Source organism: Podarcis bocagei, assembly GCF_964188305.1.
Source record: "Podarcis bocagei genome assembly, chromosome: 11".
Lineage (NCBI taxonomy): Eukaryota > Metazoa > Chordata > Lepidosauria > Squamata > Lacertidae > Podarcis > Podarcis bocagei.
In genome coordinates, this window is record NC_138136.1 from 10,450,962 (window position 1) to 10,464,990 (window position 14,029).

At 41.7% G+C, this 14,029-nt stretch overlaps 1 protein-coding gene across 3 annotated transcripts in view; it reads right to left on the bottom strand.

The window, feature by feature from the left end:
* Positions 1-4,113: 4,113 nt before the first annotated feature.
* Positions 4,114-14,029, bottom strand: part of CNTNAP4 (contactin associated protein family member 4) — a 274,373-nt gene continuing 264,457 nt past the window's right edge. For all 3 annotated transcript variants that reach the window (XM_081213562.1, XM_081213561.1, XM_081213563.1), the window contains one exon: positions 4,114-8,471. In XM_081213562.1, the coding sequence (XP_081069688.1) occupies positions 8,278-8,471 (194 nt within the window). In that variant the 3' untranslated portion in view covers positions 4,114-8,277. The remainder of the gene's footprint in view (positions 8,472-14,029) is intronic.

Below are 14,029 nucleotides of genomic sequence, written 5' to 3' on the forward strand. Positions count from 1 at the left end.
TGTAACAGGGGCTAGGTCCTGCTGCAATATCCCAGTACCATCAGAATACCTCTTTTCCAGCTCTGGAATAACTCTCTTTCGTAGAACCTCAATATATTGTGGTGAGCGCATCATTCCTTCTATTGGCTGCAGGCTTCCAACACCATAATGATCAACTGACTTTTTGTGTTTGTTTTGAGTACAGGATTACGAGTAAGATAGGAAACATGCTTTGTTTCAATTAATTTGCACAAGGGTGTACCATGGCTGTGGGTAAGTAAATTTCTTTCTTGGGGGAAATGGGTCCCCAGTTTCCTCCATTTTTATATTCTTATTTGTTTTGTTGTTGGTGAAGTAACAGCTATTCCAATGATATTAAAAACTCTTGTGTATAGGAATGCCATGTGCATACATGCGTAGGACCTCATATGTGCCCAAAGCACAGGTGACAAGATGTGGCCATTGGACACAAATTTTGGCTCCTTTCCCATGTTGTTTGACCATGTGGGCTGAGTCATCACATTTTAAATATTGCACTTAGGTTGCATTTATACATCCCAATCCAGTCTGTCTTAACATTGTTTTCATCTTGACAAATATTGGCTAGAACATCACTGTAGTTAGGTTCACAGCTGTGCAAGTATTCAACTATCACCCGTGTCTCCATGGGAGATCAACTAGTGGATAATTATTATTTTTATTCTACAGGCGGTAATATAATAAAAAGTAATTTGAAGCTCAAATAGGGAGCTCCACTGGCTGAATAAAAGGACTAATAGATAAGCAATTATTGTTGCTTTGGTCATGGGATTGTTCAGCCATGTACACAGTACAACACTTTCATTTAAATACTACTAACAGGAAATGGTAATGTGTTCCATCCATGAAATGAATGGAGCAGCCTCTCCATAGAAAAGTACCATGTTTATATCAATGCAGGGTTTGGTTTAAGGAACATCTTTTTATGAAAGAACTCTATCTCTCGTCATCATGGGGGCTCTCCAACCACCAGAGACCAACCTCTATACAACACTTATTCTCAGGTAAGATGGACAGTTAAGTCCAGTCAAAGGCAACTAAGGGGTTGTGGCGCTCATCTCGCTTTTAGGCCGAGGGAGCTGGTGTTTATCCACAGACAGCTTTCCGGGTCATGTGGCCAGTATGACTAAACCGCTACTGGTGCATGGAGGACCGTGACAGAAGCCAGAGCACACAGAAACGCCATTCACCTTCCCACTGCAGCGGTACCTATTTATCTACTTGCACTGGTGTGCTTTCGAACTGCTAGGTTGGCAGAAGTTGGGACAGAGCAACGGGAACTCACCCCATTGCATGTATTTGAACCGCCAACTTTCCAATCAGCAAGCCCAATAGGTGCAGTGGTTTAGACCACAGCGCCACCCACATCCCATGTCTCTCAGATAAGAACTTGCCTACTAACTGGCTTGATCAACCAGTTTAGTAAGGTTTTATGCTGTGCTGGATATTTTTCTTGAAATGTTCTAAGTTGTTGGAATAGGGATAGACACATTTGAATTGTGAAAAAAATTGCCAAAGTGTGAATAAAGCAATTTGAGGGCAATTTTCAGCTGTCCCCCTTGAGTTAACCAGTGTAGGATTCTAGATGTTATTAAGGCCTTAAGACATCCCTTTTGGGTGCAGTCAGGATTACTGTTGATGAATACCTGGTTGGCCAAAAGAGTGATGCATTTCAAAAGGTTTCTATGTGAGATGGAGGAATTTTAACCACATCAGAGTAACCAACTGGATATGAGCAGCAGCAACAATGAGAAAGACTCTCCTCCCTGGAAGAGAGGGGAGTGGTTGTGGACGGGAGCCCGAGCACTGCCCCTAGCAGGGGGTGTAGCCCCCTGCCTCCACCCCACCTGGCTGGCGCCCATGCCCCTCGGGAGGCAGTCAACCAGGTGCCTCAGAGGGGGCGTGTTCAGCAGCCTTTTGCTGCGGTGCCAGCCTCTCCCCAGCCTCATTCTTCGCCATCGTCTTGTCGCGAGTCACCCACCCTCCACTCCCTTAGAGTTAGGGCTTAGGTCATTGGCCTTGCTATGGACCTTAGGTTGGTCGCCCTGGTTGTCTAGGGGGGCTGGTAGGAGTTTTTCCATTTGGCATTAGGCTTTTTGGTTTTTTCGCCTACCTCATAGCAATCGTCACAACTTTTGTGGTATTGGTGGGTAGGTTAGGCATTGGAATAATGTGTTGTGGTGTGTCGAAGTGCTAGGTGTGGCCATCGCCTATGCCTTCAATTTTTGGGTATTCCGTTAAAGGAATCTGGCGGTCGTGTGTTCTGTCCGATGCCTGCTTGGCGGGAGGCCATAGCACAACCCTCGGTGACATCAGGGGGGAGTCTATCATTGGATTAGCATCTACAGGCTCCACCAACTGGTGAATAAACCCACTTGCTTTAGAGATCCAATGCCTAAGCCAATACCTTTTCCACTGCTGTAATCAATAAAGTTGTGGCCTTTCCATGCCCATTAACCTTATATCATGTGTACTTGTGTATTCATTCCGCATCGCGGGGGTCGGGTCCTCGAACCACAAGTTAAGACCACAGCACAAAGCTTCATGTACATTCTCCCAATATGCTTTGGGCCTCACACAATTTTGCCTGTAAGCAGAATGTACACCACAAACAATACATGGCTATAAGTGCGCCAGTTCAGCTCAGTTCAAAAGTGTAAAGAACCACACTCACTAGCATGTTGTGTGCACGTCTATGTTTTTTTACTGTTTGAAAAAGGAAGAATCATCGTATCGTCCTCAGTACTTTTAATACAAATTCTTGAAAAAATATTTTCCTCACTTTATTTTAAAAACTGATTGTTTATTAACAGAGAGGCAATAAGTTACAAACTGGAGCAAATAGATCTGGGGAAGGACAGAGATGGTCTGTGATGGATCAGTGCAGTTTGGTGCCACCATTTTGTAGGTCCAGTTTTCAGTGTGGCCTTTGGGAAGTGCCATTGCAGAGTGGAGGTAGGGGCTCACATGATGGAATCAGTCCATACAAAAAGCAAGAACATAAGAACTTTGAACTAGCTAAGTTAGAATCCTTCTCTCCAACACACCAGTTTTCTATGGCAGATTATTATTGTGATTATTATGATTATTATTTCGTATGGAGAACTTTCGATCATATAAGCATCAACCATAGTCTGAAATGGTACAGTCCAAACACAGCTTTACAAGCCTCAGTGTGAATTTGGCCATATATATTGATAAATGAAGACGCAAAAGAGCAGCTGCTGCTGCTTCGCTTCCTCTGAATTTGTAGGTGTCATATAGGCAAATTCTGAACCTTGAGCCCACCTGACAGATTTGTGCACATGCAGAAATATCCAAGAAAACCTTGGGAGATGAAGAAGAGAAAATGGCTATTGGGACACATCTGATAATTTGACAAGGCATTTATAGAAAAGCCTTTGTCAGCATGTAGTGACGTTCCCCAGGTCAACCTAGAACATTATTTACAGTCTTTCCATTAACATATGCCCAAAGGTAACAGGCACTTCTAGTTTCACCTGGGCCCATTTAAACGCGTTCATCTTTTAGATCTGGCCTGTAACATATGCATTCATAGGTAGACATATGCGCTTGTGAACTCTGGCTTTCAAAATATGAATGGGCATTAGCTTCCTGTAAGAAACTGTTATTTTACACTATACAACTATAGACAAATAAGCATTCAATCAAACTAGATCTTCTAAACTCCTTCAGATAAAACCAAAAAGGTATCCTTCCCCCCCCTACCAACAATATGTGATATCCTTTAGACTTTCTCCCTTTCTTTTCTTTCTTTCTTTCTTTTTAAAAATCTATACTCTCTGGCACAAGATGTAGGGACTCTCCTGGTACATTTTCTTTCCTTTATGAAAAGTAATGTAATGTAATCCCATACATGTCTACTTAGAAGTAAATTCAATTTTTTAAAAGGCCTTACTTCCAGGTCAGTGTTTATAGGAATTCCACCAAAGGAATATTTGCAGTACAATCCTACACATATCAACTCAAAAGTAAGTCCCATTGAATCCAATGTGGCTTACTGCCTGGGAGGTGGGTTTAGGATTGCAGCTTTAAATAACCATTCCTTAAGACATAAAAATGAATTTTTTTAAAAAAAATATGACATGAACTTCAGATATATAAGAGATCAGAGGGAAATGATGTAGTAAATCAAGTGTAGATTTTCATCTTATTCACAGTTGAGGGTTTTTTTTACAAAGAATAATGTAGAAGGTGCCTTTGAAAGTTGGTAAAATGGCAACAACAATTTTAAGTGCCTGGCCTTTAAGGGACAACAATCTGATTGGATATTTTTAGTGACAGATTCTCACTCTCAGGGGGGAAAGTGTGTTTGTGTGAGAGTGATTGAGAGTGAAAGAGATTGATTTAACACAATTTAGTCACAGCAGCAATATAATAACCTTGAATGAATGCTTCTGGAAACAATGAGGAACCTAAGCTCATTCCCTAAAATGAATGGACCTGGGGCTGGCACAATGGTCTGAGTTCTTTGGACATGTAAGAGAAGTGGATCCAAGCAAAACGGAATAATAATAGCAAAACGGAAGCATGAATGACATCAAGGTGGCAGGATGATGATCAAAGAAATAAGATCAGAGTTAACCATCTAGCTGAGAGGGTTTGGCTGCAAGTGTACTAGCACATTCAAGTATCATGAATTAATTGTATATGTTGGATAGGGGGCAATTCTAGAGAAGCAACAGATGCATCAGCGAGAACTTCAGCCTTGGAAAAAAGGGTAATGTTAGTCTGTTGCAGCAAAAGCATATGGCAACTTCAAAATGAGTAACACATTTTGATTGTGACATGTTTTTGTCATGCATCTGATGAATCTGAATCTGGCCAGAAAAATATTTTGCCACAATGTGTTTGTTAAAGGTGGATATAGGCTTCAAGTTGATATAGTGAGATTAATGGGATTTAAGGTGTCATTTCTCTGTTAGCTGTGAGTTCTCCCATACCATTGGCTGAGCTGCTGTGATGTCATAATTTCATAAATGACCGGTCAGTAAAACCATCAGAGCAGCTTCTGTGAAGGATATGAAAAGGCAGTTTGGTTGGGAGAGAAAACTTGGGGCAGGTCGGGGGGTTACAAGGAGTCCTGTGTTGCTGTTGGGAAGAGCAAAAACAAAACAAAACGAGTTCTGTTAAAGGAGAAAGGTGGAATTTGAGAAGCTGAATGGGGCCTAGAGTATGAAATCCCAGACGAGAAGACACGGAAGGATATAGAAAGAGGGCACAGCTGACTTAGAAGCTCTCTCTCTGTGTGTGTGCTCACGTACAATGCTCAGGAAAGAACAGAAAAAGCACCCTTATCGTAAGTAGGACTGAGAAAAACCCCACACAGGGCTGAAATGTTAGTGGATAGGCAATGGCACTTGGGAATCTGGGGAATTTGTGACCAATGAGGTGTTGATGAAGGCCTGCATTTCATGTTTATTCCAACAAACTGGATTTTTTTTTTCGGGGGGGGGGGGCTACAAGTATTCAGCTTTGATATAAATTAATTTCAGAATTAGGAACATGATACCCACATAAAAGTTCCAAGAAAAACACAAACCACCTTCAGCTATTATTATTTTTGGAAATGTTCTTCAGTGTTTATGCATTCAAGAACCCAACCAATTGTTTGGCTTTCTGTCATGTTTCTCATGGTAAATAAGCCCATTTAGGGGCAACCTGGGAGTTCATAATGATGAATACTGCACAGAAGGGCAAGTCTAGACCACATATACTATTGTAGTTAAGATTGCTAGTGTCCAAACTTTGGGACAGAGCAAGATGAAGAGAGAAAGAGCTAGGTCTATAATTTGGGGACTGCTGAGGCAGAGAATCAATAAGTTACTATAGGTCAGTACCTTGCTTTCTATGCATAATGCTTAACTGTTAACCCATATTCTGTTAATTTTGTATAATGAAAATTCATTCACACATATCACTAGTGACAAAGGAGCTGTTCAACCTTAGGAGCTTGCATACTAATGTGATTTGCACCTGACGACTGGCATCACATGCCAATGGCCCCTTCCCATCCAATTTTTTCTTTTCTGGGAGAAGGGCAGTCAAGTGATTGTTGTAAGGTGCCATGAAACTCAAACTGGAGACTCTTGTCAGCTGGGTCTAGGGCCAACCCTGTGTCATCAGGGCAACTCTCATAATGACGTAGTTATTAGCTTGTTTTTGCTGTGTTGCAGATCTATAAAATGGCTAGAGGTGGTACTCATCAGCTCAAATGAACCACGTGATTTAAAGAACCGACAGATGTCTAACTGGCTCTGTATAATGTTGCTCCAAGGCTGGTTCCTTAATCTGAACAACTCATGGTTGTGAGTGGCCACACAGAGTGTCCTGCCTTGTCTGCTCCACAACCTGATGACAACAGCATCTTAGATCATGTCACTGGCTTCATCTGGACTCACAGTTGCTGCATTTTGTATTTTACCTGTAATATATCTGGTCTGTGTCGTTTGCATCTGACTGCTGGCACTAGCAGTGGCCCTGTCTGCAAGTTTCCAGTATTCAGGCACATATTGCTCCAATATGGGATTTTACCATAGTGATGGAGTTTCCAACACTGCTAGCAGAATTTGCAACTACAACCTTGGTCTCTAAAGAATCTGAAATCTTCCTAACACAGCTTTCAGATATTGAAAGGCTTGAAATATTTGCTCTTTCTCTCTCTCCTAAATAAATTCTAGAACCTTGCTCGCCTTTTGTGGTTACCATGTTTTTGCAAAAAAAATGCACGGAAGGTTGTAACCTGCTGCTACCAATACAATCTGCCTGCAGATATAGGTCAAAAGATATTGTTACAACATACGGGCATGCTTTTGCTCAGAGTTAAGCTCTGGCTTCGTAGACAATGAAACTTCATTCAGTTGAGCCACTGAAAAATCAACTCAGCATGGGTTACAACCAAGCTGACACTCACAGTTTGTTATGAGATCACTACTCATCAAGCAAGGTTTGCCAGTATGGCACCCATGGGCACTAGTGTGCCTGCCAGTATCTTCTATGGCAACTGTGAATGGTCACAATAATTATCCCTCAAAATCCGCAATACACAAGAGACGGACTGCTCTTGCTGCTCAGTTCCAGTTTGCACTGGCTCAGCCTTCTCCTCCTTGACTACACCCCCTTAAATATTTCCCCATTTTATTGGATCTCCATCCTGACATCTGATCTGGACAGAGAAGATGTGCAAATAACTTCTCCGTTAGATTGGGTGTGGAGGCAACTAATATAGCTGCCTTTCTTCACCACAGATGGGGTGGTTGATGGGAGGAAAACATGAACACACCGTTTTGTGGTACTGCCTTTTTTGACTTCTCCTTGGGTTGTGGTAGCCATTATGTCATTAACACACACACACACCCATTTTGAGACAGGCTAAACCATTCACAGCAGCCATTTTGTGACTGGCACCCATGGCACGTTATCAAAATGTCGCATGTGCCCACTGGCCACCCCAAAATTTGGCAACCCCTGCTGTAGATGAACTTTGTTCTATGTTCAGTCTCAGTATTCCTCAGAGAGTAATACACATTGACTTGGGGGCAAAAATGATGCAGAAGACAGCATGGGGTTGTGTTTTGTGTGGGGGGTGCATCTTAAACTACAAACACTGGAACTGGTCAGCCATGAATGGAAACAACATATTCAATATCAGTAATTTGAGCTGATTACTGGAAAGTAAGTATTATATGAGGTTCAGAATCCAATGCAGACGTAGGCACTCTCAGACAATATTAATTCAATGGTCTCAATTAACTGTGCTGAACTCTGCTTTGGATTGTAACCCAAATGGTTGAAGGAAAACATTACAGTTCATTTGAACAACATTCCTGAAGAGCTGGGGGAGGGGATAAGTGGAAAGGAGGGGAGGAAGAAACAAAACTGCGTTACGATTTCCCCCATTCAAAGCCCAAGTTCAGAATGCACGTTAAAACTTCCGTTCTAGAAAGTCACAGCAGAACAGCCGAAAACTACCAACAATGAAATTGGTTACAATATCTAATTCACTGTTACATAAAATGCATTTACGTTATAATAGCTAAGGAATGCATGTCATTTAAAGAGGCCTCCCATCGCAATCAGTGAAACTGAACATATGCAGTTTAATAGGTTTCAGAGCCATTTTGCTTGTCCTTCGAGTGCAACAGCGTTTTAATTTTTATTTTTGTCCATTGAGAGCCCCTGGCTTCGCAAGGAAGTCACATCATTGATATTATTAATAAACTATATCATAAATGTGAATCAGAAGAAGTACTCCTTTTGACTTTCGTTGACTGTGTTTTGCATGCTGAGTTCACTTTTGAGGGCAGTCTCAGCACTGTCCTCCTTTTCTGATCCTTTCACCTCCTTTTTTTTATATACACTCTTTTTCTTATAAATCCGTACAGCTATGGCAGCAATGCAAAGCAGGATAAATATCACGACAGCTATCACACCTGGGGGAGAAAGGAAAGAACAAAGTGAGAAGTCATGAAAGAACAAAGTGAGAAGTCATCAGTAATAAAAATAAGGACTTTTAATAATTTCTGCAGCCCTCCTTAGTGCATGAAGTGTTTTTATCCCCACTGCAAACCTGCGAGGTCACTTAAGCTGAAGAAAGAACTTGCCCAAGGTCAACTAGTGACCTCAGTGGGGTCTGAACCAGGAATCTTCAGTTATGCCAGCTGTCCCACAACAAAAGATGACTAGGGATAATATTTTGCTGTTGAGAATCAACCAGTCATTCACAGCTAGATAGTGAAGGCACTATTATAATAGACCTTACTATAAATTGATATGGCTTCCTGTTACTGGGTTTAATTTTATAAGTGCGGTGCAAATAATGTTGACTTAATGTAGCTTAATTCCTGCATTTCAGCTCCTGAAGAAATCCATCCTGGTTTGTCCTCACTTCAGATGAGCAGCAATGCCTGTCCTTTCTTCCTTCCTTCCTTCCTCACAAATTCTGCTAGGTTATGGAACCTGGAAGACTGTACAGGGAAGAAAAAGCTGGGAGACCTATACACAATTGATTTTTAGCCAGTCAGCTGCACAAGCATAGAACACATGTTTCAGGAGTCTAATCCCATCTAAATGTTACAACTGATATTGTTTAGAATGAGAAATAAAGCAATATATGTTTACGGTTGCCCAATGACTGGAAGTTTAGCCATCATTATTTGGTGCTTTAATATATGTTGTCGTCTTTCTGTAAGACAGGGATGGAGAACCTGGAATCCAGACTTCCATCATCTAGGTAGCCACAGGTACCCCATTCCTGTCCCAAACTGTGTTTTTCTTCCATTTGAGTTGCCAGGCTGCTAGAAGTGCATTCACGCCAACCAAAGCACCTTAAAATGACAGTGGGAGATGACTTCCATATGAAACACAGGTATATTTCTAAGACCTCATTCATGCTTGTGTGCACTGTGGATCTGTTTTCTGTATTTGATGACTAGCAGCATACTGTGTGAACTAATTTAAATATTAGAAGCTTCTTTTTGTTTCTCTAATCCTCTTAGTTTACTGTTACAAATATATTAATAAATTACTGTTCACACACCTCTTACTTTGGAAAACACTGTTTGGGGTTGTCGTGAGGCAATACAGAAATCCTGCTTGTGATGTGATATTTGTGATGGCCAGGTCGTATCCTGCAAGTAACACTGTCATCTTGAAATCAACAAGAGATGTAGAAGCCAAACCAATTACTGATTATTTTGGCAAATCTTTGACAGAATATTTGGGTAATCCCTGCGTTAAGTCAGGACAACAGAAAAGCACTTTGATTACCCTTGAAACCCAATATGCATCTGCTTACTAGGCTATAAATTTACTCTAATCAGGAATGACAACAGTTTAGGTATATTTATGCTCACTATACTATTGGCAACAGTTTAAAATTGATGTAGGTATGTGCAGTCCTAGCCTGTACAAAATGTTCCACAGAATGTCAAGAACATAATTCATAAGGTGTAACATTCAAAAAGAAAGAACAATGAGAACATAATTATAAATGTTCCAGTCAGGGTTTTTTTTTTACACCTTAATTACTATTATCAGTTCATTTAATATTTCAGGAGATGAAATGGCATTTAGGGTTTCCCCCCTCCAATGTTAGTAGTTCTAACATTTTCACAGCATAGGTGATGTAACTGATGTGTACAGTTCATAGTAGCAAATGAAGCAGTTGGCTGGACTGAAATAACTGTGGGACAATGTGACACACCCTATTTTTGAAGGCAGGCTCTTATATTCTTATATGGGCACCACAGTTCAAGAAGGACACTGACAAACTGGAACATGTCCAGAGGAGGGCAACCAAAATGGTCAAAGGCCTGGAAACGATGCCTTATGAGGAACGGCTAAGGGAGCTGGGCATGTTTAGCCTGGAGAAGAGGAGGTTAAGGGGTGATATGATAGCCATGTTCAAATATATAAAAGGATGTCACATAGAGGAGGGAGAAAGGTTGTTTTCTGCTGCTCCAGAGAAACGGACACGGAGCAATGGATCCAAACTACAAGAAAGAAGATTCCACCTAAACATTAGGAAGAACTTCCTGACAGTAAGAGCTGTTCGACAGTGGAATTTGCTGCCAAGGAGTGTGGTGGAGTCTCCTTTTTTGGAGGTCTTTAAGCAGAGGCTTGACAACCATATGTCAGGAGTGCTCTGATGGTGTTTCCTGCTTGGCAGGGGGTTGGACTCGATGGCCCTTGTGGTCTCTTCCAACTCTATGATTCTATGATTCTATTCTAGTTTACTGCAATAGGGGTTGGTGATTGGTAGTGGGGAGCTAACCTCAGGTAGGAGCAAAAAGAATTGTAGTGACAAAGCATCACAGTCCTCCAAGCTACAAAGATTTGAGAAAAGTTAAAGGAAAGTTAAGCACCTGGATGAATTAGATTGGCCAGGACACCCTTTACACAATGAGTACCCCACAAGGATTTGTATTGAGACATGTGCTATTTAACATGAAGAAATGATCTGCAGTCAGTTAGGTGGCCAAATCTTTATTATTTGAAAACTCAATCAGTGTATGAAAAGTTCCAACAGACTCTCACCAAATTTGCCAAAATTGCAAGTAAGCTTTTAAAGCAAGTAAAGTATAATGCGATGCACATTGGAAATGAAGAATAAGAAGATAATGATATCCTAACTCTTCAGGATAGAGATGGTTGGTCATGATAGGCAGTTCAATGGAAAAAATCAGCTCAGTGTGCAGTGGTGTTAGGAAGGCAAAATCCATGTTAGGGTTGATTAGAAAAAGAATGGAAAATGAATCATGCTGCCTAGGTATAAATCTATGGCAAGACCAGTAATATTATGTATAATTTTGGTTGCCCAATCTCTAAAAGAAGATCAGAGAGTTCCAAAAGGTAGAACCTAGAACGAATGAACAAATCTAACCAAACTGATCACGGAGTTAGAAAAACCCCAAATGAGGGAGGAACTGTTGCCTTTATGTCTGGCTTGTGGACACTCCAAAACCAAACAAATTCTTAGCAGGAACACAGGAAAAGTAAGCCTTTCCCTATGTTCCTGCAACCTTCTTTGTTCATATGTGAAAATATTTCAAATTCAGCCATGTGAAACAGCAATGACTGGCCTAACATTTAAGCAGAAGATATGAGACTTTTATCATCCGGAGTTCAACTTGCTTTAAGGCAATGATTAATGTAGATAATAAGTCCTTAATGAGGTACCTAACGATTAGAGGATGCCATCATTTCAGCTGCAGCAGCTGTATAGGCGAGTGCATATTCTTGTTTTAGCAAAATATCCTTTTCACCTTTTCCAATCCTAAATGCTCAAGCTCTCAATGGGAATTGGTAGTTTTCCATTCCACTAAATTCCTCAAGTCTGTCACTTATCGGTGGTTTCCAATGACCTTACCAAAAAACAAACAAGCCCGCTATTCGTAAGTTAACCAGAGGTTATCAAAGATAACAGTTGGTTTCTATTCTTTCTTCTCTATCCTTAAAAAAAAACCACACAACTTAATGGAAATTGGATGGTTGAATTATATTGTAGAGAAACCATTTGTAGGGGGGAATAATGCTTTTTCTTCACCCCTGTTCCCAGGGGAAAATAATGCCATCAGAAAACTCTGAGTCTCATAGAATAACTCCTTAAAAATAATCACTGAAGCTTACAGATTTATACTTGCTCGTACACTAGTCATAGAAACTGAAATCCTCTTGAGAACTCTGAGTCCCCAAACACATATTGTTCAGGCATTCTTGACTTTTCTTCCTTCTTTCTGAACAGATAAAAATAGTCAGTTTCCTAGAGGTTCCAAAGAATGAAATTTGACCAGATTTTGTGACTTCCAGTCCTCTGTCTCAGCTGCAGGGCCATGCTCATCTTTTAGCCTGTCCCAATATTTGCCACTTTATTAACCATCTAATTAAAGTGAATTATTTTCATTTTATTTGATTTGGCACGGTTAGATAATCTAACATCAAATAATTCTAGTTTCCTTTGGGTTTGTAAAACCCTTTGCAGAAATTCAGTGAACTAATGGAGGGACGGCAATCGTGATTGCACCCAGCATCAGCTATGGCCATAGCTGTCAACTTTTCCTTTTTCTTGCGAGGAATCCTATTTGGAATAATGGTATTTCCCTTTAAAAAAGGGGAAGGTTGACAGCTATGGCTATAGCCCCCTTTCCTACTTTTGGAGTGGACGGAAGTGAAGCCTGCTCCAACGCGGTCCACTTCACTTGCCCTGCCTCCAAGCCACCACGGATAGGTCAAATTTGAATTTTTGGGTTTGCTGGGACTCCCAGCAAGCACTGCGGCAACCAAAGGGGCAGATCAACGGCCAGTGGAGCAGCGTGGCTTCAAGAGGACGGTGGGGCTGTCTGTTGGGCCGCAAACCTCGCCCACTGCCAGACCCGGTAAGCGGTCATTGCAGACATCCAGTGAACTAATGGAGGGAGGGCAATCATGATTGCATCCATAGCCTCACCTTCTGTGTTCACCAGGTGCTTGTGCAGATCCAATGCACTTACAGTTTGCAGATTTCAAGACCATGGGGATGAAGCCTACACACACACATACAAAGAGAGAGAGATGCTTTCTCTCTCTCTCATATTGTTATGCACGCATTCACTGAACATTTGAAAAGGGCTACTGTCAATGTAATAAGAGGGATAGGAAGGGGTCAGAAAAGGTCCCAGTGGAATTCTATAAGTCAAATAGGAAAGGTGTCAGGGATATAAATGGGGGGGGGGATTATCTTATATCCTAGTAGTCGGACTGAACTCTATTCTGACCAACAGTCAGGAGTCAGGTTGCATCACCTGAAATTAACGGTAAAAAGGTAAAAGGACCCCTGTCAGTTAAGACCAGTCATGAACGACTTGGAGCTTGTGCGCTCATCTCGCTTTACTGACCAAGGAGCCGGCGTTTTTCAGCAGACAGTTTTTCTGGGTCATGTGGCCAGCATGACTAAACTGCTTCTGGCGAAACCAGAGCAGTGCACAGAAATGCAATTTACCTTCCCGCCGGAGTGGTACCTATTTATCTACTTGCAATTTGACGTGCTTTCGAACTGCTAGGTTGGCAGGAGCTGGGACCGAAGAACGGGAGCTCACCCCATCGCAGGGATTCAAACCCCTGACCTTCTGATTGGCAAGCCCTAAGGTTTAGTGGTTTAGACCACAGCGCCACCCGCGTCCCTGAAATTAACTGTACACAGACCTAAACGGGTTTGGAGCATGCTCTCAAATTGTCAGGATTAAGCCATCTATAATGTATTCAAAAGGGACATGGGTGGCGCTGCTGGTCTAAACCACAGAGCCTAGGGCTTGCCGATCAGAAGGTCGGCAGTTCAAATTCCCGTGACAGGGTGAGCTCCCGTTGTTCGGTCCCAGCTCCTGCCCACCCTAGCAGTTCAAAAGCATGTCAAAGTGCAAGTAGATAAATAGGCACCACTGTGACAGGAAGGTAAACGACATTTCCGTGCGCTGCTCTGGGTCCACCAGAAGCGGCTTAGTCATGATGGCCACAT